Here is a 24,303-nt window from a genome sequence, read left to right as displayed (position 1 = left end):
ATTCCATCATAATTACACTTTGTGTGCTGGAAGGAACCTGGCAGTTTGTAATGTCACTAATGCTAGTCTGAAGCAGTACAAAGTTGAAGGAGCTTGCTGAAAAATAAGACTTTATTAAAATTTCCAATTTTTTGGAAAGCATTTTGACTAAATTCCAACACTACTTAAAATGTAATTAAATATTTACATTTATTCCCTAATAAGTATTGTAGGTAAATCAATTTCCCAATTATCTTAAATTTTTGTATGGTATACAATTACTACATTTTTGTAATAAATGCACAATTCTAATGAAAAAATAATGATCTTGAACTTTAATAGAGCCCTTCATTTGAGGAGATGAAAGTGCTGTACGTTCATCCATTCATTATGTCTTACAACCCCCCTGTGATGTAGGTACTATTATCATCATTTTACAGATGGGGAAACTGAAAGGCTAATTAACTTGTCCAATTTACAATACTGTTAGCTGTAAACTTAGGGTGTCCTATTGTATTAACATGCAAAACAAAACTCAGCTCATCCTGCAATCCGTAAGCACTTTACTTATAGGACAGAATATGCTACACACATTTGGAGAGCTGGTTTTGTCTTGGCAATGGCTGTGAGTGCCACAGAAACACACGGTCTAGAAACAAAGACCATAGCACCAGCTCATCGTAAAGTGCCACCATGTTCCACAGCCAGTTGCAGAGATGATGTGCGTTTTCATTTAAAGTTATCAGCCATTCAAGTGCACATTTGTGCTTTAATTCTGTATGATATATCACGCTGCATTTATGTACACAAACAGGGAAATAGTGCTTGCTGACTAACTCATTCTCTCAGTTTACTTATGTGCTCCATAAATTTCTTCACTCGGTCAGGATCAACACCATTCACCCAATAACCTTCTCTCTTGAAATACGAACCAATTATTAGAGCATTTGCATCCAAGTAATTCTTCACATTCTCCAGAGTAACTCCAGATCCAATCAAAACAGGAATCTTCACAGCATGTTGAACCTCTGAAGTGGGGAAAAAAAAAAAAATTAGGATTAAATCCTCTGAGATTTAAATCCATCTTTAAAATTCTGTAAAAACAATGTGCTCTAAATTACGCAGAGTTTCAACAGCAAAGGAGGGCAAGTCTTAAGAAATTTGTAAGCATGCATCTCTTACTTTTACAACAGTGATACAGACGTTCTAGATGAAAAAACCCAACACTTTTAGCTCTCAATAACTGTTGAGAAAATCCCACTTTCAAAGAATATCCTGAGTTGGAAGGGACCCATGAGCATCGTCAAGTCCAACATAACATTCCTGATCACATATCAGAGGACTGTTTCAGCACTACAGAGCACATGAAAGCTGCATCTCAACACTGAACACGTACATTCCTTTCTCTTTCCCCTCCCACCCTCCAAGAAAAAAGATTCAAGTAAGATTAAGGAAAATTGGTTGGCTGAGAGTGCAGTGCATTTTACTGTATTCCATCGCATTCCTTTTTATTTCTTGTCCCCGGTAAGAAGAGATGTTGGATTGAGGAAGCTTTTGCAAAGCAGAAACTATCTGCAGAAACTACTTAACATGTCTGTTTGCCATTGTGCTTGGAGGCTCAATGCACTTGAGGTACACATAGACTGAAAACAGCAATCATTTAATATTGCACTGCAGTAGCATGTAGGATAGATACCATTTTCCCCCAGACTTTCTATGAAGTAATCAGAACACAGCTACAAGAATAAGATGAAATTCTTGTTTCCATTTATTATACCAGCTCAGACTTTTGCGAGTCTGGTGAGATCATTAAAAGTGGCAGAACTATTCAGTAGAGCTGTGCTCATTACAATTCTTCAGTCATCAGTTTAAATCACAATAATGGTAGTTAGACTGGTGTATATTTCTGCCAGGTTTCTGCTGAATTTATGCTATGTTGACAACTAGCAGAAGTTCTTCACTGAAGAAACAAAAAAGGCCCTATTCACAGGGAAAGAAAAATGAACATGCTCTCTGCTTCTTGCTAAGTTTCAGGGTCATGAAAGTAGGAGAGCAAGCAGCAATAGGCCACATTGATACCTCCAGCTAGCTCACCAGAACACAAGAGATGGCACAGATACGCCTCTTCTTTCTATAAATGGCAATGAAATGGAAAAGACATTTTTCTGCCTTCAGCAGGTGCTACTGTTTTGGCCATGGAAAGGCTCTCCGTGGACACATAAAAGTTCATTAAAGTATTTTCTTCAGAACTCAACCCAGTACTAGCTCTGGGAAAAATAAATAAATAAAAGAATTGAATTACTGGGCTAGAATTACTGGGCATCCTGCTCATCCTTTCATTTTGAACTGACCATCCTAAGAGTCAGTCAAGACTGGACGCTTCTTCCCTTGCATCTGAGAATGCTGCAGAGCATTATTTCTGATCTTTAAAAAGATATAAATTGCTTTAATTGTTGCTAATAAGCTGATGTAAGATGGTTAAAGCTCGAGGGAACTAGGGACAGTATATATGTAACAAAAAAAAGTCTGCTTCAAAACACTGTTTATTTAAATAAAGTTTCATCAGAAGCCTAGATTATTAATGATGCTTCAGGGAAAAATAATTATGTGTCACCTTCCTACTTCACCAGAGAAAGGGGATCAATTAAAATGCTCTTGAATATCTTTCTAGGTCTCATACCATACTTTTTTCCCACTTAGGAACAGTAACTGCTTCTTACAAAACATTTTTTAACATAAAAGAAGAAAATCCACACAACGCCTGTTGAAAATTTTAAGCAAAGCAAGATAGCACATATATGATTAAAATGATGCCTATTTCTTCACATATTTTATATTTCTAAATTCATCCTCCTTACAGCAATGAAATAATTCATTTTTTGTTATTTATAACATTATTAATGAAATCCTGTCCTAGGAAAAAATAGAATTCTATGTATATAGTATCTCTGTGCTCTTCGAAATATTCAATCTGATCTATGTAGATACCAATGCATAATTAAGGTGCTACAACTGACCACAGATTCGTAAAACATCTTTACTGCATTCCCAGAGGAACAACATTCCAAGTCAATATTTGTTTTTAAGACAAATGCATAAGGTACATTAGTAGGCAGTTGCTCTACAATTATTTCACATCAGCAGGAAAAATGAAGAGCCAAATAATTAAACAGAGCATGATCCCATGGGTGTATGATAATAGCTCTGCCCTAACAAAGACTTGAACAGCAGAACCTAAGACTGCTGCAAAACTATAAGATAACTAAAAATGATGAAGCTTTCAAAAGTAGCAAGGTATGCAGCTCCTGCTGTGATCCATGCATGACACATGCAGCCCACACACAGCTCTTGTGCTGGAGATTTATTCAGACTGTCAATGTGAAGAACAGGAATGGGAGTGCCCACCATACAATGAGACTGGGTTATCTAATTAAACATGCTACAGATACTACTTTTAAGTCGTTTCCAAGCATATCAAGGCCTGCAGATGATGAATAGAATATGACTTGTCTACCGGCTGTGTTAATACAAATTCTAACTTGTAAAAGAAAATAAAGCAACAGTGGTGAGATATGCTTCTGCATGGTGACGTTCAGTCACTGTCAAAATGCCTCTAAACACAGAGCCTTGTTTAAAGGCTCCTTCAGCTTTCTTCTCCTGATTATATTGTTTGATGCAAACAGGAAGGGAAACAATTTTCTGATGTTAAAGTAAGAAGATGCTGAAGTTTACAGAACTCACACATTTTTCTATATCAATAAACTGTAACTAGAGGGCACTGTGCTCTTTCTTCTGACAGTGCATCTGCAGATATGTCTTCAATAAAATCAAATGAAATAGCACTTGGTTGCAGAGCACAATGAAAGCATTTGAACTACGGTGTGCACAAGTTACATGAAATAAAGGCCAAATGCTCCTAGCTTGAAAACAATGGCAAAGAGCGGCGTAAAAATAAGTACCACTGTGCTAATAACTTGCTCCACTACTCTTCTTTAACAGCTTTTTCATATGCAGTAATCACTGTACCATACACAACACTATGTTTATGGTAATGTTCCACTGTAACCCATTTTAGTTTTTTAATTCAAAGGACTTTTTCTCTGTCATTAAATTTCGGGATTATGAAAAGTACAGACCAGAGACTTGCATCTCCTGATTATCTATAGGAGAGCACTGCAAAGGCAGCAGCCTCTATTTTGACCTAAACAGTCCATTAAAAAGCGGGAGGATGAATCAGTTTTGACACCCCTTCTATGCACACTAACAGATGAGGTAACGGAGCCAGCTGCCGGGCTTTGTGATATTTTCCACCAGTTGCTCAGCTGAGGCCATTTACTTTGTTCATAAAGATACCTAGGCAGTCCTTATGCAAAGGCTGTGGTCACTCAAATCACAAGCTGGATTTCAACCAGGTACTTCAGCATTTTCCCAGCAGGAAAGCCTGACAGCGTGTGGCTGGGAGTAGCACCACAGGTGCCTTCAGGAAGGCAGCGAAAGAAACTACAAACAAAACCCTGCCGAACACATTTCTCTGGCTTGACAGAGAAACACTCATTTCCCACATCCCATCACAAGTCAGTCAATTCAACACACAGACACAAAGGCAAAAACACTTCTATATTACTGCACAACAAAGCTGAGAAAAAAAAAACGTGACAAAACCTCATCTGTCTCTTGGTTTGTCGTTCAAGAGTTGCTTTGCAGCATGATGAAAGGTGCCCAGCTGTATGATCACAGTACGACTCATCCGGTGCTGCATACATTCGTGAACTGCCGAATTTCACTCACATCACACCAACTTTGTACAAGTGATTCCTTTTAAGAATATACTGACATAGATATGCCTAATTTGTCATTTCCTCACACTACTGAGTGTTGATTTTTAAGCTCTTCTCTTAACTGTGTTAAGCCACTGTTCTCCTGAGTGGCGCAGATAATGCCTGAATTCTGTGGCCTAAGTAAACCAAACCCATGATCCAGGTTCTTGCCTTCACTACACACGTAAAGAATCGATGTGTGCACATCATCACCGCTGACAACTCTGATTCATTTTGTTCCTTGGACTCAGAAAAGGAATAAGGCTGTGACTGGCACACTGGTTCACATGCAGGAAAGGCAGTGGTGAGGCCTGCTTGGAGTCCTGCCTGAGAGCAGCCTGCAGGCCTGCAGCTCATCTGGTGCCCTCCAGTGCAGGGCATGAGAGGAGGCCACACATGCATGCTGGAAAGCAGAACTTAAGCTACTATTCTGCCCTGAGATTTGTCAGCTTTTATTTACTTATTTTAACGTAATCTGCACTGAGAAATAGGGATATACAGTGGTATGCATTGCAGGCAGAGGTGGATCTTCAGATTAACAATATTTTGCAGTCTCTTTCGGTCTTTTTCTCTTGCAGCCTTTCAGGGTGCTTTGTTCTATGAATCACTTCCAGTTCACCTTATCAAACACTCAAACAAATTCAACTTGTATTCACTACAAACCACCACTTTCATTTTAACATTGGTGACTGAAGCATAGTCATCTATCACCTGTTCTTTGGCAAAAAAGTTGTGTTGTAAACACATGTGAAATAAGCAAAACATTTTGACAAGTTCAGCATTCTGAATGCTGATAAGCACATACAATATGGATAAAGCCCTGAAAAAATGCAATGATTTTAAATTATTCCAAGAGATGTTTGGGGTGCTGGTCTCTATACCAAGTAGAGCATGTTTGTTATTCACCTCCTTCTTTTGTAAAATAAAGAAGGAATTGTGATTGAATGGTTTAGAGAAGAATATACTTTAAAAAAGTAGAGATCATACTGCTATTTTTCTTTATGAAAAAAATATTTTGCCAAAAAGTACTATCATTTAACTTTGACCAAACATGCAATAATTATTTCTGCATTTTGATCCCCCAGTAGGACAGCAACTTGAAACAAAAATTGTTCATAGAAGTCCAATAGAGCTTTTGATTTGTCTATACAAGAAGTGATACTTCCTTTGGCTTCATTTCAGCAAGCATGTTTTAAGAATTCGAGGTTAGACAAACAGACATACTTTGATGCACAGTCACTGAGCTTAGAGTTCACCTTGATAGACTGAGCTGAACACACTGGCGCTTCAAAATACGCTAGATTGTTTTGTGCCAGCAGAAGTAAAACCTAAAAAGTACACATTCTATTTTATGTAGACAAGCCTTGACATTCAAGCCATGAAACTGAATTGAAATTTAGTGATGAAAATTTGAATTTTCATGATAGCATGTGAACAATCAAGTTTGATGACTTTGATGTCATATCTTCCTTTGTACCAACAAACTTAGAATTTTTTTTTAAAACCTAAGTTTCCCCTGCTATTACTGTCTGGAACGGTGCCATATCATAATAACCCTTCTCTTGCAGGACTTTCATTTTCTTTCCGAAAAATATAAATCTTTCCACTGAAGAGTTGAGCACTTTTAGCTAGCTATTTTTATTAGGTCTATGAAATTGCTTTTTCTTATACTAAGATATTAAAAAGTATCAATTTCTAAAACAAAGTCTTCACATTCATTTGCTTTATTTATTTTAAAGTAATACTAAGTATCATTCAGTATTATAAAGGCTTGAAATAATTTATGTCCCATCAAACAGTTGGTTAGAAACTTAAAACAGACAATCCACATAGAACCTCAGTCACATCAGTTTTGCTTTATCCAATCAAACTCTGCAATGAAAGAACATTTTTCTTCCTTTTTTTTTCTCGTTAAGGAATAGCACATACAGAGATGTATAGCCAGAAGCTGACTCAGGGCCTGCTGCATGCTCCTGGTGTGTCCGCTCACCTCTCAGCTCCCCAGGGTCTGCAGGCAGCCCGGTTGCCGTACCAGTCAGTACCACCCCATCAGCCAGGAAGAGCTCAGCAGCAGAGGCGGTCTCAGCCACGCTGACATCTGCCGTCAGGGCATGAGCGCTGTCAACAGCACAACGTACCCCGCGGTTACTTTCAGCACACACATATTGATCAATGTTTATTTGGGCATTTCTTCATTTTCCTCACTATCAGAACACCGAAAATCAGGCTTTGTGAGTGAGAAGGTAAGGGTCCCGTTTTAAAATGGGAAGTAACTTTACAATGCCAACAAGGGGAAAGAGACCCAACCTTATCCATCGCAGAGCTATAACTGCTCAATCCACTGCTCTTGGTCTTCTGTCTCTAAAGAGCGATTGCTAAGGGTGAACTACCAAGTGTCAATTCAGACAGCTGTGTGCATGTCGAGCACTTGTATCTCATACACAGCTCTCTGACTTCAAGTGGGAGCAGCGGATGGCTCAGTCATTCATAAATCACGTTCTGTTACCCAGAATGGAATTAACATCCTTCACTTCATTTCACAAAGTCCAACTAACAGAAGTATAGTTATTACCTATAACATAATCACAGGAATCACCTTACATAGCAATTACAAACATAAATTACCTGCAGCCTAGCTTTTCAACAGCAGCTTTTGATAATGGGTGATATGCTTTGAAACCTACAGCAATAGTAATTTAATTTAAACAATTCTAAAGTTTGAAAGGATTTAGAACTTCTCTGCTGGTTCAGCATCTGACTTTGCTTTCTGCTTAATTGAAAATGCAGAAGCAACAACAGCTATGGTCAACCCATTGCACTGATGAGGTGTGACAGTCTTCCTCTTTCCTGGGTCAGTGTGGATGGACTTGGATCCCTACAGTAAGAGGCAGAATGCACTGACTGCAGTGCTTTTCACTAGTGATGATGGTGCAAGACAAAGCATTCCCTTTATATAGCTGGAGGAAGGCAGGCCTAAGTCCCTAATACATAACGTGAGTTGGAAATGTGGCTCTTAACATCGTTTCAGCTTTGGAATCTCCTTGTAGCAAAAACCTTCCACTTTAAAAAGCAAATCCTTTCACCTACAAAGTATATAATCAAAATATAAGTCTATCAACTGAGAAGACAAAGGAAAGACCACATGATAGAATCATCAATTTTTATGAAGAAGTCTAATGGAGTGTCTTTTACATATACACACACATATATATAAAAGAATTGAAGTCATTAGAAATAAACCAATCTGAAAGGACCTTAAAAGTTTAATGTTATCATAATGCATTGTTTCTTTACCTATCTTGAAAGTTATTTAAAAAAAAACAACACCACAAAAACACAGATATTTATGATCTTCCCAACATGGTTGTTTTCATGGTTACCTACATACTACATGCAAACATTTTAATTAGGTTATTTAGCATGTATAATACATAACACTTGAACAGTTCTTTAGGAAAAAAAAGTGACATATAAATAGCTAAAAATACTGTGTGACAGTAAAGATATCAGCAAAAAAGAAACTGGGTTCATCTGTCAAAAGTTCCTTCTGTTTGATAATCATAGAACATAATCCGTACGTAGACAGCACTGATTTAAGTGGAAGAAAGCAGTACTATTGGCAGCCAGGAGAAAAAAGAGAATAGCTTTCTAAAGCACCAGAATATTATGATTTGGATCCTTTGTATGTGGAAACTGCTGCATTACTAAAAATAACCTTGGATGCTTAGCCTCCCGAAACATAATTCCTTTAAGCGTAATAGGCATATAAGGATGTAAAACCTCACCTGACACCAGATGTGAGACATTTACAGTCTGCATTTATAAATCCTGAAGGTTAAACTACAAACTTCACAGATGCGGCAACCTGCGGCTTACAGGTGCAAATTTATTTTTAAACATATCCCCTAATAGCTCTGCAAGACCTTGCTCAGACAATAAAGTTCTCCCTTTATCATTAACTTTGCTGGCATTGAGCAGATATAAAATAATCAGAAAATGGGGAAAAGCATAAGATCATTATGACATTAATATTTACATAAATATTGCTTGTGTTTACCTGTGTTTTTTTTTAATGTCAGCAAAAATCTGAATATGCTCTGCTCCAATTAGTTTTCTATATCGTAGCAGGTTACCTGCACAGGCATTTATGATCCCTTCATCAGCAACATGAGAAAACACAAAACCTTCAACTCGAATAAAATCAAGACCTGATAAAAGAAAAGAAAAAATTAGCATTCTCTTAACTAGACCTGAAGCCTGAAGAACTAATACTAAAATATCTGTCCCTCATTTGACCTCCACACAAGACGTTCCATGTTCTCTGAGACTAATCAACCTTGATTTCTCACATTTTTAAACTTTTGTACCCATGGGCACAGACTCAGCAACAGCACACCCTGCCCTCCTGCTTGCTGTGATGTGCCAGTAGGCAAGTATGAATGAAGGATAGGTAGGCCAAAACGTAGCTCCTATCCTCTAACGGTGCGGCTTCTCTCCAAAAAGGGCATTATCTTGGGTTTTGCCCCTCTGTTAGATACCCCATCACTGTATTACTGCCTTCCCAACATCTGTTCCACTGTTAAATATGCCTGAAATTGGACAACAGGTCAAAAAGCAACCAGGACATGGACAAAGAGAAGAGAATAGCCTATGTCTTCCTTTTTCAGGAAATTAGGCAGGAAAACACAGCCTGCAATACATTATAAACATTGACTCTCCACCTGAATGCGACTTACATCTTCTGAACAGTACCACATCAACGACTGACTTTTGGAGCTGGGTCAAAGATACAGAAAGATTAAGTTTCCACTCCAAATTTACGGTGAGCATCAACTCTACCTTGTCTCAGAAACTCAGTGTCCTGCAGTCATTCATCTTTTGTATCAGGAAGCTTTTGGGCGATGGGTACTTCAAAGGAAGACTGAGAACAGAAATGATTTTGATGGACCATTTATCTACTATAAGGTACCCCTATACAGCCTTGAAATACCTTTATGTTGACATACTGATGTCTTCAGCCACAGTATAATTAATCCACAGCTGTTTTGCAAAAGATGACAATTCTGACTCCCTTACTGTATCCCTTTCCTCTCCAGTCTTCCACAGCCTTGAAGCTTACTTCACACACCCTTTAGGATGTGAAAATGCTCTGCAAACACCTTGTGCAGCTTTTGCTATTCTTCCAGTTTGCTTTAGAGCTCCCTTCCAGGCTCTTTGAAGTTCTGTTGCTTCTCCAGCTTTGAGTCAGCTGCACATTTAAGTGGAGTGGAAACATCAAGGAACTAAATGCATGTGAGAGCAGTGTTCAGGGATGCAATTCCATCTAACAGAAAACTATTTAGGCAAGGAAGGCCTCACCTCAACACATTGCAGACGTAAACAGAAAGGGCTTTTAAAAATGTATTTACCAAATGACAAGGTTCCTGTTTATTTTAAGAGCTAGATTTCAGTTTCATTCCAAAAGCCCTGAAGTTGCAGAAACAAAAGGTTATGCCTGATGGAAAAGAGCCTGTATTGCTTAGCAACACAGACTGCAGCTAACATGATACATCACAGATGGTGCCAACTCAAATATAAGCTGTCCTATGCCTTGAGATTAGCAGGTGAGAAAGCATGGAGTATTCTCGGGATTCAAAGACACAAATATGTCACAAGTATAATTAAAGGTGCTAGTAGGTAAGACTGAGACTTGTGCATCTAGGAATATTAGCCATAGGCTTTATCAAATCACCTAAGTTTGTAGTATAAATCAGACTTAAATAAGAAAAACAATAATTCTCCTCTAATCACAAGACTATCAAGCACCCTAGAAATCTAATAAATGTTCATAGCAATCCTACTGGCTACCTCAGGACAAGGGCTATTCACCTACTGAAGCTCACCACTCGCGTGTTTACCAATGTTTGGTTTGTACTTCCTTAACTTAAGAATTCAAGACTTCCTCGACCAACATCAGGATTGTTCTTAGTTTAACAGAGTTGCACACTATTGGAGTTTTTGGGGGATAACGAGATACTATTTTTAACCAATTCTAGTAGACACCAAATCATTACCTGCCTGTTTTATGAAGACCTAATTGGATTCCATTAATGAATTCACTAAAACTGTGAAAATAGTATTATTTCTTATTTTCCCATTAAGTAAGTCAAAAAGGAATACCTGCTAAATAGTTACAAGGCAGTCTCATTTCTGACTTACACGGGAACAAAAAAAAATATCATGTAATTTCACTAAAAAACAGGTACAGGAAATTTCCAATAGGACCTACCAAACAGAGCTTCAAGATTAAGTTGAGAAGCAGCTCATTCCACAAGCAAGAGTTCGAGGCCTGGAAAAAGCAGTGTCTCCAACAGTGCTTTCAGCACATATTTGTCATCTCATCTCTGCAAAAGTTCCAGTGCTTGCTGCCTTGTCCTGCAGCACCCGCAGGTGTCCCCCAAATAAGCACTCACCTGCTGAACTTCAGTTTAGCCGTATTAGAATGGCATTAGTTGAAAAAAATATGTAACTAAAAATCAGCATATTTTTCCAGCCAATTCTATCCTATTTTAAACAGTATCACTGGCCACACCTTCCTGTGGAGCATCTCTGCTGGTGGGTGGTTGCAAGAGAAGAGCTGTCTCAGACAGCAAAGCTGTATTTATAAAAGACCTGGAGATATCTGGTACCTGGAATATCTTCTGATATGAAGCCTTGTTTAATCAGCTACCAACTGAGTCATTATCATTACAGAAGACTAATTAAGAAACAGTGACCGCGTGGGATTTCAGTAAAAGGATCCTTAAAGAAAAAGGGCATTTTCACAGTCAGCTGGAGATGGCAGGAGATAAACTGTTAGAAATTGAGTTCTCATTCATGAAGTGTAAAACTGGCTGGTGCAGGTACATGGACACTGCTGCACTGTATAGTAGCCCCTGCAGGCCGTGTCTGTCTCCATTAGCTTAATGATGGGCCACTTCCTTCTTTCAGTCACTACTACTACGTGTTTGTAATGGAAGCACACAGAGTTGCAAAAGAATATAGAGACTGTTATTGGTGTATACCCCCAGTATTGTAAAGGCTCTGTAGCTCCTCTGCGAAGACATACACTGATGGATTGGAGCCATGCATGGTCTCACTAATGCAAGGAAAACGGCAGATAGCAGCTGAGGGCCTTTGGATGATTCCTTTAGACACAACAGTCCTCTCTAAGATGACTACTGCTTCATAATTAACAAACTTTCGATAAAAGAAAAGCCATGTAGTGTGGAAGTAGGTCAACAACAGAGCATGAGGACATGAAATTCAGTAGACAGCCCAAGCATAAACAGTGGTTTACTTCAGAAAACAAGACACACTGATAAATAAGTAAGGGAAACCTAATAAGATATCCAGATCTGACCCGGGCTTAGTGAACATTCCTGAGCACTGAACAATAATAACCAGTAACATTTGCTAAACAAAAACGAGTAAGGGAGCATTTCTATCTCTTCTACAATTGCTGACAGGATCTGTTTGGCTACATCATTCTTTTTCAACCTAAAGCAGATGTAGTAATTAAATAAGAAACTACAAACAGGAAATAATGCTCTTCTATAAACCACACAGTACACCTGTAAATAATGTACTGATTGAAAGAAGTAACCCTACCACACAAATTCTGCTTTCTGTTCAGTTTCAGGGAATAGGAAAGAAAGAAGATAATACAGTCTTTGGAGGATGCCATTAGAAGCAGCTATTAAGGTGGTGCACTTTCCCAAAAATAAGTGCTTGAGATTAAAAAAAAACAAACACAAAAACTCAGCCTTCTCATCCCCTGATTTTATTATTGTATAAATCTGATAACAGTACCATATCAATACATTGGGAAAATTTAGTATTTTAATCAGTTACTACAAAACATACTTATCAGCACAAACACACATTGCTGAGGAGTTCCTTTCAGTCACACCATAAAATTGCTGACTTCTTCCCCCTCTCTTTACAATATAAAATCATTACCTACACTTGAAGACCACTTACGGTTTCCCTGTGCAGTTCTCTTCTGAAGTTATTTCTACCAGAGACAGGAGTTTCCATAGGGAAAATGAAACGACTGCATAGTAGCAGAAAATACTCCATATGCTTTTTAAGTGTAACACATTCAGCAAATATTTTGTAGTTGAAGCATATGAGGATTCCTTAATTAATAGCTATCTTTAATGACAACTAAAATGGCATTCATATTAAAGTCACTACTAGGTTGCTACAGAAAAACTATTCAAAGATTTTCTACCTACAGAGTCAGTCCCTTTACTATTGCTTTGCCTAAAGTGATTTTCTTTTCTTTCTGCTTTCCTGCTCAGTGAGCCTGAGAATCATTTTTAGAGAAGTGCAATGAAATGCATTAAACACAGGCTTTTCCTAGCTTCTGTCCTCCAGTTACAGAGCAAATAGTGCAGAACAGCAGAAGAGCAGAGCAAAACCCAAGCCCTTCAGGAATTCTCTCACTCATTAATAATTGCTGAGGAGTAAGAGAAACTCATTGCTCTTGCATTACATCCCATATACAGTGATCAATTTCACTCCTAAAAGGAAGCATAGCTATTACTTTTAAAAGTAAGGTGTGTAAATACAGTGCATCTCAAGTATCCTACATGCATACAATCCCTGAAAACAAAAGCAAAACTGGGTTCTGTCATCTTTTTTGGCTTAACTATTCACATGGTCTCCACAGCAGAAATAGTGTGCTGTGTTGGTTTGCCAAGTAGCCTTCAAGTATACCTTGAAAGTGTCAGCTTCTGATTCTAAGGCACTCAAACCAAATCCATGTGCAAAACGTAACAACAAATAGAAATTCCCCCAAGAAAAATGAGTGTTACTCAATGTTATTTTAACTGAATTTTTTCCATATAGCACAAGCATCTTTTGATTTTTCATTCTTACCGAACGTTGCCTATTTAGAAAACCTGTAAAATTTACAAAGTGTCCAACCTCACTACAGTTGCATTTGCAATTTGGGTAAACATAGACTCTCAATTTCTGAAGGATTTGGAAAGTAGGAGCGTTCCCTATTACATCAGTCTCTATCTTTTGATCAGGGAATGAAAACTAAAATTGTTCCGGCAAAGCTTAGAAACTGAAGGGTTAGCAAATCTAGTATTCTTGCAGTAATGATAAATTAATTTGTACTTAATTTCCCTGAATGCAATTTAATGTTCAGTAGTTTGGGTAGCTATGCACTTAAAAAAATTAACAGAAAGCTTCATTCCATTCATTCATAAAAAAAAAAGGCAATGAAAACTTAGTTTTAATAGAAACCAGTAGCAGCAACAACATATAATTAGATGCTGAAAAGGATGCTTAACCACAGCGGGTTAAATTAATCTTCAAATATCGTTTAACCGAAGTAAATAGAGTTACATCAAAGGTGGCTCTTAGACATGAGTAGGTTTAAACTAATCATTACAGTTAGACAGGTTTCACCTAGAAAGCAGCGCCAGTGGCCTTGGGATTTTTAAGCTGCCTCCTACTGAAGCACCGTGCGAGTATCATCTATTATAATCAAGCAGGCATCTTTCTCAAAATCTAATTTCTGCTTTTTCAGGGTACAGTGAGCTTTTCATGTCTCATTTTTCATGGTATCTATGTTAGTACAATGCCCAATTTGCAGAGAGTAAATGCCACGGCAAACAGCAGTAATAACGGAGGAGTCATTTCTATTACCTGCCGCGAGAGCCACGGCCGTGGCCTGCTGGTTGGCGGCACACAGCACCTGGACGCCCAAGGCGAGGTGTGGGCAGAGCCGCCGCACCGCTGCGCCCACCGCCGTCATGGCGGCCGTCACCTCAGGCCCAGGGCACAGCGTGTAGGGCCGGTCGTGCATGTTCTCCACTATCAAGCCATCCTGCAGAGATCAGAATAAGGAAGTTTACTGCGGCGCTAAGTTTTGTGTTGAAAGACACAGAAGTTTAAAGGTTTTCCTTCAAAGGGCGGATTATCTCCAGTAAATTGTGTCGATGCATATAGCCACTTATAAAAGTGCTTTCATCAACAGCACGGCATTTGCAGAGAAATCAGGAAGAGAAATAAATGTGATTTTAATTATACATTCATCAATTAGTTTTCCTTTGATCCATCCCAGGACGTGAACTATAGGCGAATGAGTTAAATCTTACACCTCATTAAAAGTATTGCAGAGTCAAACTTCAATTACCCAAATGGAATATGGGATATTGAGTATGTTTGGATAACTGATGATGTAGAGATAATCAAGGCAATTTTCAATTTGAATTAATGTCAGAAAATAAGTGTTATTTTAGAAAAATAAAGGAGGTTTGTTTGTTTGTTTGCCTATTAACATGCCTGTTCCCAGGGTGACATATTTCTTCCCATTCCAAATTCAGACTGCTTTGAAGAAAGCTATTGCTATTTATTGTCAACTATACCTCTCCCTCCACAAGAACATACATTTAGCAAACAATGGAGTGACAATGAAATACTCTACTGATAGACTACTGATAGAGTGGATGCAATTTATTGAAAATCTTTGTACATCATCTGGTGCCTTGGACATTTTCAATGGTGATTTGGTATATACTAGAACTTCTCAACAATTGCAAATCATATAATTACGTTGAGGACTAACACAAAAGTAAAAGTACAGCCCTGAAACATATTTCAAGCCTGACATTTTGCATTTGCAGTGGGAACTTTCTATGAGGCTAGACATTTCTCACCTGCTTCAATTGAAAAATACAAAAAGGTTATAAGACAAATTAATTGTATGTAAAGAAAACAAATTCTATTCTCTCTCAACTTCAAACACACATCAAAATCCTTAAAATGAGAGCAGTGCATTTCAAAGGCAGTCTAACATTCAGAATAGAAAGAACATTTTAAAAGAAATTAGAAGAAATCAATTACAAGGAGATGATTTTTTTTTTTTAAGTAATCGATAACAGAGAATCAGGAAGATGGGGAGAAAAAGGTTTTCTTTAAAAAAATCCTAGATGAAATGCTCCTTTGAGCTTTGTTGTAGTACAGATGCTCTTTTGGGCATCTTTCCTTTTTAAAGTGTACAAAAAGCAGTCACCATTTAACGGCCGAATTACATGCCACAGGCATCATAAATGAACCCCCAACATGGAAGATGGGGGAGAGGAAACAGACTGCCAGTAATCTGTCAGAAGAGTACAGCCAATCCAGTTACATGAGGGATGCACACTGGGTGTACCTGGGCACAACAGCCTTCACCAAATAACCAGTAGATAAGCATTTAAATACACAAAATATGTGCTATCTTAAAAACAAATGGACACAGTTTATTAATGGGAAATGTGGTCTAATATTATGAGCACCTAACATGAGAGCTACATAATATTTCTGCCACTCATCAGCACATCTTAATATAAAATTTCAGTCCAAGAAACCTCAAGTGGGCAGAGGATATTACATAGAATCATAGAATCATAGAATCACCAAGGTTGGAAAAGACCTAAAAGATCACCCAGTCCAACCGTTCACCTATTCCCAATAGCTCCCACTAAACCATGTCCCTCAACACAACATCCAGCCTTTCCTTGAACACCCCCAGGCTCGGTGATTCCACCACCTCCCTGGGCATCCGTTCCAGTGCCTGGCCACCCTTTCTGAAAAGTAATACTTCCTAATGTCCAGCCTGAATCTCCCCTGCCGCAGCTTGAAGCCATTCCCCCTGGTCCTATCACTGATGACACGAGAGAAGAGGCCGACCCCCAGCTCACTGCAGCCTCCCTTCAGGAAGTTATAGAGAGCAGTGAGGTCTCCCCTGAGCCTCCTCTTCTCCTGGCTGAACATTCCCAGCTCCTTCAGCCTCTCCTCATCAGCCCTGTGTTCCAGACCCCTCACCAGCTTTGTTGCCCTCCTTTGAACACGTTCCAGGGCCTCAATGTCTTTCTTGCAGTGAGGGGCTCAAAACTGGACACAGTACTCGAGGTGCGGCCTCACCAGTGCTGAATACAGAGGAACAATCACCTCTCTGCTCCTGCTTGCAACTCTGTTTCTGATGCAAGCCAGGATGCCATTGGCCTTCTTGGCCACCTGGGCACACTGTGGGCTCATGAGGAGCAGCCAGGAGAGCACCAGGCCTCCTGGCAGAGCAGAAGCAGTCCTGACAGGAACACAGCTCCTGGAAAAGGCCATGGGGTGCTCCTGACCAAGCAGGGAACACAGTGGCAGAATCCCATGGCAGCATCACAGCAACACTGAGCTTTCCATGAATTGTTGCTGATTCAACAGCTCAGCATTTGCATAAAGCAAATTATTCCATTATATTAAAAATACAATTATTTTAAAAGTAATTAGGGACTCTAGCCATATTACTGTACATAAGACAAGCATCTGATTGAATTCCTGTTCAACGTGCAGGAGGATTCCAGCATTTTTCTCTTCAACCTTGTATTTATTCACTTTTCAATAGCTCTCTTTTCATAGCCTCAAGGTCCACAGTTCCTGTGACTATTTTTGGTATTACTTTAATAATGTGTTATTCTTTTAGTACCATCTAATAGACCTTGTTCCTTTGCACATTATGTTTTGTTTAATTAAAAAAAAAAAAAAGAACAACATATGTTCTGTAATACAGAAAGCTGAATTACAGATGCGTTAACTCAAAGCTTTCTTTCATATTTTTGTATAAAAATGTAACACCACAGATTCTGGTGTTTACTGAATTTATATGTATATAAAACAGACTTCAGTACTATCAGACAGTTAATTAAAATGGTGGAAAGAAAACAGTGATGCTGGATTCAAGATCTTGGCACTTAAGCTAATAGTATTTAAGTCTAGGAAAACAGCGACCGAACTACGTGCTCCAAAGTGGAATCTCTTTGGAACATGGGAAATAAGGCACCAGCAAAATCTTCTGGGTTTCTTTTCCATTGATTATCAGAACAATTGAAGTGATACTTTTATATAAAGTAGCCCTACTTTTAACAGTCCTCAAACACTATAGAAGTGAAAGGTAATAGACTGCTATCTATCTGCAAAGCATCCTTGTAACATAGCTAGCTATTGGAAAACAAGTCATTTAAATAGCCCCTTGCCTACAAAGAAAAACTACTTATGTAGTATGTATGGGAACTGTTGAGACACGGCCTGAATCACTGATTGAGCACCTGGAGATGAGACCCTGTCAGCCCGGGGAGCACAAGTGAAGGCAATTCAGCTGTGTGACTGGAAGAGGTGGAGCCTGGCTGTACCACTCTTAGACCTCATTTAAGGGCTGACTGCCACTGGGGACAATTTTTGTGTTGGAGATTCCTTCTCTGTGGAGTTCGTACTGCAAGCTTAGATCTTCAAAGGCAGGTGAGCACTTCTGTCTTTCGTAGTATTGCACTGATCCTTTGCTGCTACATCTTTATAACATCTTCCCATCATGCTGGTCCCTCTACTGTTACGTTTGGCAAGCCAGTCAGATTAAAATATTTGAAATAGCTGTTCTACTGAATATCTTTAAGTGGGTTACAGGGGAGAATTCTGCCCTTTAGACAGAACTCTGCCAGGGCGTATTTCAGGATTTTTAGGATATGTGTATTATGGACTTTCAACTTCAGTTGAAAAATGGGGTCCCCTGTGAGATACTGGGAATATCTTTCAATCCCCATCCTGCATGGCAGAATATTTCTATGGTTTAGGTCAAGACATCCTAGTCACAAAACAGTGAAGCAGGCACATACTATCAAGGCACTCATCAAGTTGATGGCTGCCTACAGGACATCTCAAATCATCAAGAGTGACCAAGGAACTCATTTTTCTGGTACAACAATACAGTGCTGGACAGAAGAAAACAGTGACTGGCAATTCCATCTGCCACATAACCTGATGGGGGCAGGCCTTATTGAACACCATAATGGTATTCTTAAGGTTACCCTGAAGACAGACTCTCCACTCTTGCAGGGATGGCCAAAGAGACTCTATGAAACCCTGTAGACCTGAATGAAAGGCTTAATGATGGCAGACCTGGTGCCCTAAAGATGCTACAGACAACATGGGCCTCCCAGGTACAGGCACCAATCATTGGGTAAGACTCAAAATTGGCAGTGAAAATAATCTTCTGCTCCCTGGCCCTGAGAACCTGGAAACTGGCACCTGTAAAGTAGAATGACCTTGGAAGCTGCAAGTAGGATCAAAATGGTGTGGTGTCCTTTCATCTTGGGGGAGATCATTGGACACTGGGGGGTCGGTAGTTTCTCCCCCCCCCCCACGTAATAGGTACATGGCCTGCAGACATTATAGTCAACACTCTGGTTTTCATTGCTAAAGGGAGCTTAATCACATCCCTGTGGCAAATCCAGACTCCCCCTTTGGAACCTGATATAGGTATGCAGCCTCAGATATTGGGCCAAAGGGTGTGGTACAGACTGCAGGGACATGACCTGGTACAAGCTGAAGTGTTGAACCAGGATAGGAACGTGTCCTGTATCTTGCCATGAAAGGTGGACCTTCCCCTTCTGGTAACTCCAAAACATCTATAGTACTCCCCACGAGTCTCTTTGAGTCCGCAGGATCACCAGAAAAGCAAGCAATGTGTCATCAAGATGCTCTGGTGTCACTGTAAGATCAGCATGACACCTGGTGGTGGGCCACGTGGGGCTGATGGAATGTGAGCCAAACCTTTCCTGGTCTACTGTATGCCTCCAGTGAACCCATTGAGCACTGGCCCATGAAAGAACATGAACTTTAATCACAAACTGATCATCAACCATCTTACGTTGTATCAACCTGCATCACGATAGGCAATTCTATGAGTGCTGTGGTGTGTTAGAGCCTTGTATTGGGGAAGGCTCACCCTCCAGCTGATCTAATCATTGGTTCATGCTGTGAAGGGGTGGCGTATGTAGAGACTGTTGTGTCATGGTCTGAACCACTGATTGAGCACCTGGAGACAAGACCCAGTCAGCCTTGGGAGCACAGGTGAAGGCAATTCAGTTGTGTGACTGGAGGGAGTGGAGTCTGGCTGCACCTCTCTTAGACCTCATTGAAGGGCTGACTGCCACTGGGGAAGGATCTCTTGTTGGAGATTCCTCCTCAGTGGAGTTCCTACTGTGACTCTAGATACTAGGAGACAGGTGAGCACTCGTCTTTCTTTTGTAACATCTCCCCACTGTGTTATGTTGTTCCAATAAACATATGTTATATAAAATAGAAAAGCTATTTTCTTTATTCTATCTACAGAAGTGATCACTTAAAAAACCTTGACCTCCTATCTGATATAGCTTCTTGCTATGGTAACTTTAACCCTGATGCTCTGCATAACAGAGGCTTTACCCACAGCTGCTTATGTGTTACTATAATTTTTGCAAGTGCAAAACAACTATTGCTTCCTACAGAAAGAAAGGCTTTTCACATCATGCTCATTGCTGATAAACTTGGTGTGCACTGAGAACTACAGTTCCTCCTGCCACCAGAGTCATATACCTCTATATGAAGGAAATCAGCTTTGCAAAGCATTTATTTGCTGTACTTAGACAATCACTATAAAAACTTCACTTCTAGAACAAGAGATTGCTACTTCAACTTAGGTAAGTAGGCAACTTTCTTCTGTATAAATAACAAGAGATATTTGTGGTGAGGCTTGCCTGCTATTTTACTCTACTGCTAACATTTGAACCTCCGTAATCCAAATGATAGCACGTCTCTATAGCAGAAATGATAGCTTATTTCAACTACTAGTAAATGCCAAATAGCCTTAACATTAACAACAGTGGTAGTTTGGCTTGGAACTGCTTACTTTTTAATACCTTTTTACAGACCAGATACTGAGCATCACTTTGCAGGTACATAGGCAAAAGAAGAATCAGGAAGATGAGAATGACTGTATCTCCAGGAATCTCTCTAGTAGACTGTATCTACTAGAAAAAAAGAAGCAAGCCTACTAAAAAACTTGTAATATTTGAAATGCAGTGCAACATTATGTAAATAATGTATTTCTTAAAGAAAAAATACAACTCATCACTGTTATCTACTCATGTAGTTACAATTAAATAGCATGTAGTAAGATGAGTTACATCAGTGAAACTGGAAGGAATTTATGCTCTGTTTTCCAGCTACAAAGCAAAATTTACTTAGATTCACTTGCAGGAGTGAAAGTTAACTTCACTGCATATTTTGCAAGTGCTTTTTGCTTAAACAAAAGCAGATAAAAATTGGAAGGACCACGATGTCTCATAGATCGCTGCTTATAAAAATCTTGCCTAGGGAATGTCATTGTTTAGCAATACAAGTACAAAGCATATACATTTTTAGCACAGATGGTTTCCTAGCTGAGCTCTCGCTTGTTTTCATTACTGTGCTCTAATACCACAAATCTTTCATGTTTATTATGTTCAGCTGCTAATATGCCAGCCCAGTCACCTTTTTCCTGAACAAACTAGGATTTACTTCCAAGTGCAATGCATACTGAGTGAGCAAGCCTATACAGTATATTTCCAAATGTTAATGCCAGCTCAAGCAACTTGAGGCAACATGCGAACATCTAGCAGCAGCAACATAGTTATGAATCTTCCAGAGGCTACCACAGGTGCTTAGAAATAATGCCAGAAACATCCACAGAAAAAAAACCCTCAGATTTCTAGTTCTGTGGGAAAAAAATGGACAGTTTCACAGTTCAGCCTGAGTAGTAGGAGGGAAATCAGATACTCCCATTGCAGAACCAGGAAAGCCAGTCTGGAAGAGAGGTGATCTCTGCGTAGAAACCACAAAGCTCTTCAGTACCTACTGTCAAAATTCACACTTCTCTTAAAGTGCTGGAAAAAACTACACAAATGAATTACAGAAAATGTTTGGCAACCACAGGGATATTTGTGGAAGCTCTCCTGTTTATCTTGACCTTTATGTATTAACAAAGGATTTATTTTTCCTACTTATGTAACAATATCATGTATGGATCTTTAGAACGGAGACTGGCTTGGTCTGTATGCTTATGTCATTACAGTTTAGAGAGGCAATGTAGTTATTTCTGAATTTGTTCAAATTAGTAGAAATGACTGCATTCACCTCACATTTGCCTACCTAAGAGGTGGCTTTAAAAATACGAGCTGAGTAACTGCAATACAGCAAGAAAAGAGGTAAAGCTGGAAGCATGAATTTATACATCAGTTGAGAAGACAGCAAGGTTTATACTAACCCAAATTAGAATTTTGTGGAAGCACTGATTTTAAAGTTTGTCTTGAGACCTTGTCCATGTCAGCAGCGAAAGTGATCACTTCTATCTTCTCCCTCACATTTAGGTATGGTTAGTGTTTCCTCTCTGCTGCTAAGGTATCAGTGTATGGTTAGTATATAAGGGAAACAAATAAACAAGTACTGGAATGTGGGCAATGGCTCTAGGGCTGCACATTACCTGTGTAAGTGTTTCCACACAGGAAGACTAGTCCTTGCTGTTCTTCTGATGTAGACCAAATCACATCCAACCTCATGTTGATGTCATGAAGGCAAGACAGAATGTACCAGTACAGAAGGCAGAGCAATTGCACTCTTCCCTTCCAGCAGGTATGAAAAGGGAGAAAACTGACTTATTCTGTCCAGCTTGCAGTTAGACTACTCCAGCTGGTAGATGTCTTGCACATTGTCAGCTTGTTCACTGGCACTGGAGCCCATCAATGAGCTCTGTTCTTCTGCACTGCTGTTTACCCTTTCAACAGCTGTTCCCAGGGCTTTCCCAACTTAGTGGTTTTCCTAACCACTGCTCTGTCCACAGCCTCCATCATGTGACTTGTCTTGCATTTTGAACTTGGTCTTCTATAATTTAGACTAACTTCTTAGGTTCCATTTCATTCTATCTGTAAAGTATCATTGTAATTTATGCTGCTGAATTATAACCCAGTGGAAATCTACTCAAAGTTTAGCAGAAAATCGCAGCTCAGAGCTGCAGTGGCAGTTCATCAGTAGCCTTCTCTTGCCTCTGGCTGAGAATATTCAAAGCAGGTATGGCTGCTCCCACAGCCTAGGACGCAAGGATTACAGTGGGCAGAAAAGGACCCAAGATAATTTTTTGGTCCTGAAATAATGCTACTGTAGTACAAACACAAACTGTGGGGGAATCCTGCAGCCTGTAAGCAAGCAGTGCCTATGCCTGTGCCGTGACTTTATGAAAGCAGTGTGCCAAGCAGAGCTAAGGAAAGCAGCTTGTCAGACTAGATGATGAAGCATCCTACATCCGGATACCAAGAATGCCAGCAACAGTTCATATTGCTGTCAGCTTTCCATCTGTTTTTGTTGTTGTTGACTTGATTCTTGTAAATTGATAGCAATCCTATTTAAACAACTCAAATTGCACAGTTTGAATCTAAGCTTTTCCAGTTCTGCAGGGTGTGTGTGATGTTTAATTCAGGTTTTGAAACTTTGAGGCCTACTTGTGTTGAAATAAAAAACGCAGGTTTAAATGTCTCCCCAAACTCAGTGGTTTCAGGTGCTTTTCATGAATTCTAGGTCACTCAGACTCAATTCAAACCACTGGGTATGCAGAAGCAGCTTTGTGTTAATACTGCCACGGGAAGAGGGAAGCCAGCACTTACAACTCCAGCATCTTTGTATGCTTCTGCTTCTTGACAAGCTTGATCGATGATTTGCGCCAAGGGAAGAGAACTTCTCGGTGTCCCTGCAACAACAGTGCCATTTACGCCAGTGCAAAGGCAAACCATACAGATGGTAATGGTTTTCTGGTAAGGCAGCTTACCATAATGCATTGGCATAAAAAAATAGGGAAAAAATAGGGGGCAAAACACCTAAAAGGCTGCTGCACCTCCTTGAGATGCACCCCAGCGGCACCTCTTCCCTTTCCTGAACTGTACAGGTCAGCCGTGACTGCTCACTCGTGAAGTCATTCACAGACTCGAGGGATACCTATGTGATGTCGTACCGGGACAGCTTTCCGGCCGGCACACAGCCCCGGGGACAACTCAGCCCCGGCTCAGCGGAGCGCCAGCCGGGCGCAGAACCGCAAGGAGCCACGTGTCCGAGCTCCCGCAGTCGCGGGGCCCGTGCAGCTCCGCCCCGCCGGCGCGGCCCGGCCCAGCTCGGCAGCCCTCAGCCCGCTCGGCGCTTCCCCCGCTCGCGGGGCCCTCCTGTGGCCCCCGCGGCCGGGCCGCCCGCCGTACGAGCGGGTCCCGCGGCGCCGCGTCTCGCCCGGCCCGCGCTCACCTGGCAGCGCGCCCACGTGCACCACGCCGAGCACCGCCGCCCGGAGCCGCTCGAAGAGCCGCGGCCGCGCCATGGCGGAGTGTGACTGCGGGCCCGCCCCCTGACCTCCCGCGGGGGCGCGCCGGGGCCGTCCCGCTCTCCTTTCCTCTCCCGTCGGCGCGCCGCTCACCTCGCTTCACCCCTCCGCCGCGGGGTCGCGCCCGGGGCCGCCCGCTCCCCTCCCGCCCCCCCGCGTCGCTCCGCTTCCGCCCGGTGCCGCCGGCCCCGCCCCGCCGCCCCGCCCCGCGGCCCGCCGTGGGATCCCGCGCCCCGCGGCGCCCCGCGCTTCCCCGGGGCCGCCGGCGGCCGGAGCACCCCTGCAGAC

The 24,303-nt window shown here is 40.7% G+C and overlaps 1 protein-coding gene across 1 annotated transcript; it reads right to left on the bottom strand.

The window, feature by feature from the left end:
* Positions 1 to 291: 291 nt before the first annotated feature.
* LOC128082589 (uncharacterized protein F13E9.13, mitochondrial-like) lies at positions 292 to 24,080 on the bottom strand. The gene is made up of 6 exons (XM_052686846.1): positions 23,940 to 24,080; positions 23,315 to 23,397; positions 14,481 to 14,661; positions 8,854 to 9,004; positions 6,787 to 6,914; positions 292 to 1,007 (listed from the first exon to the last, which is right to left on the bottom strand). The coding sequence occupies exons 1-6, from the start codon at positions 24,010 to 24,012 to the stop codon at positions 817 to 819; spliced, it is 807 nt and encodes a 268-aa protein (XP_052542806.1). The 5' UTR covers positions 24,013 to 24,080; the 3' UTR covers positions 292 to 816.
* Between the last annotated feature and the right edge of the window lie 223 nt (positions 24,081 to 24,303).

Source organism: Tympanuchus pallidicinctus, unplaced genomic scaffold (assembly GCF_026119805.1).
Source record: "Tympanuchus pallidicinctus isolate F22 unplaced genomic scaffold, pur_lepc_1.0 scaffold22, whole genome shotgun sequence".
Lineage (NCBI taxonomy): Eukaryota > Metazoa > Chordata > Aves > Galliformes > Phasianidae > Tympanuchus > Tympanuchus pallidicinctus.
Note: the sequence above shows the minus strand (reverse complement) of the source record. Positions and strands in the feature narration are given on the sequence as shown.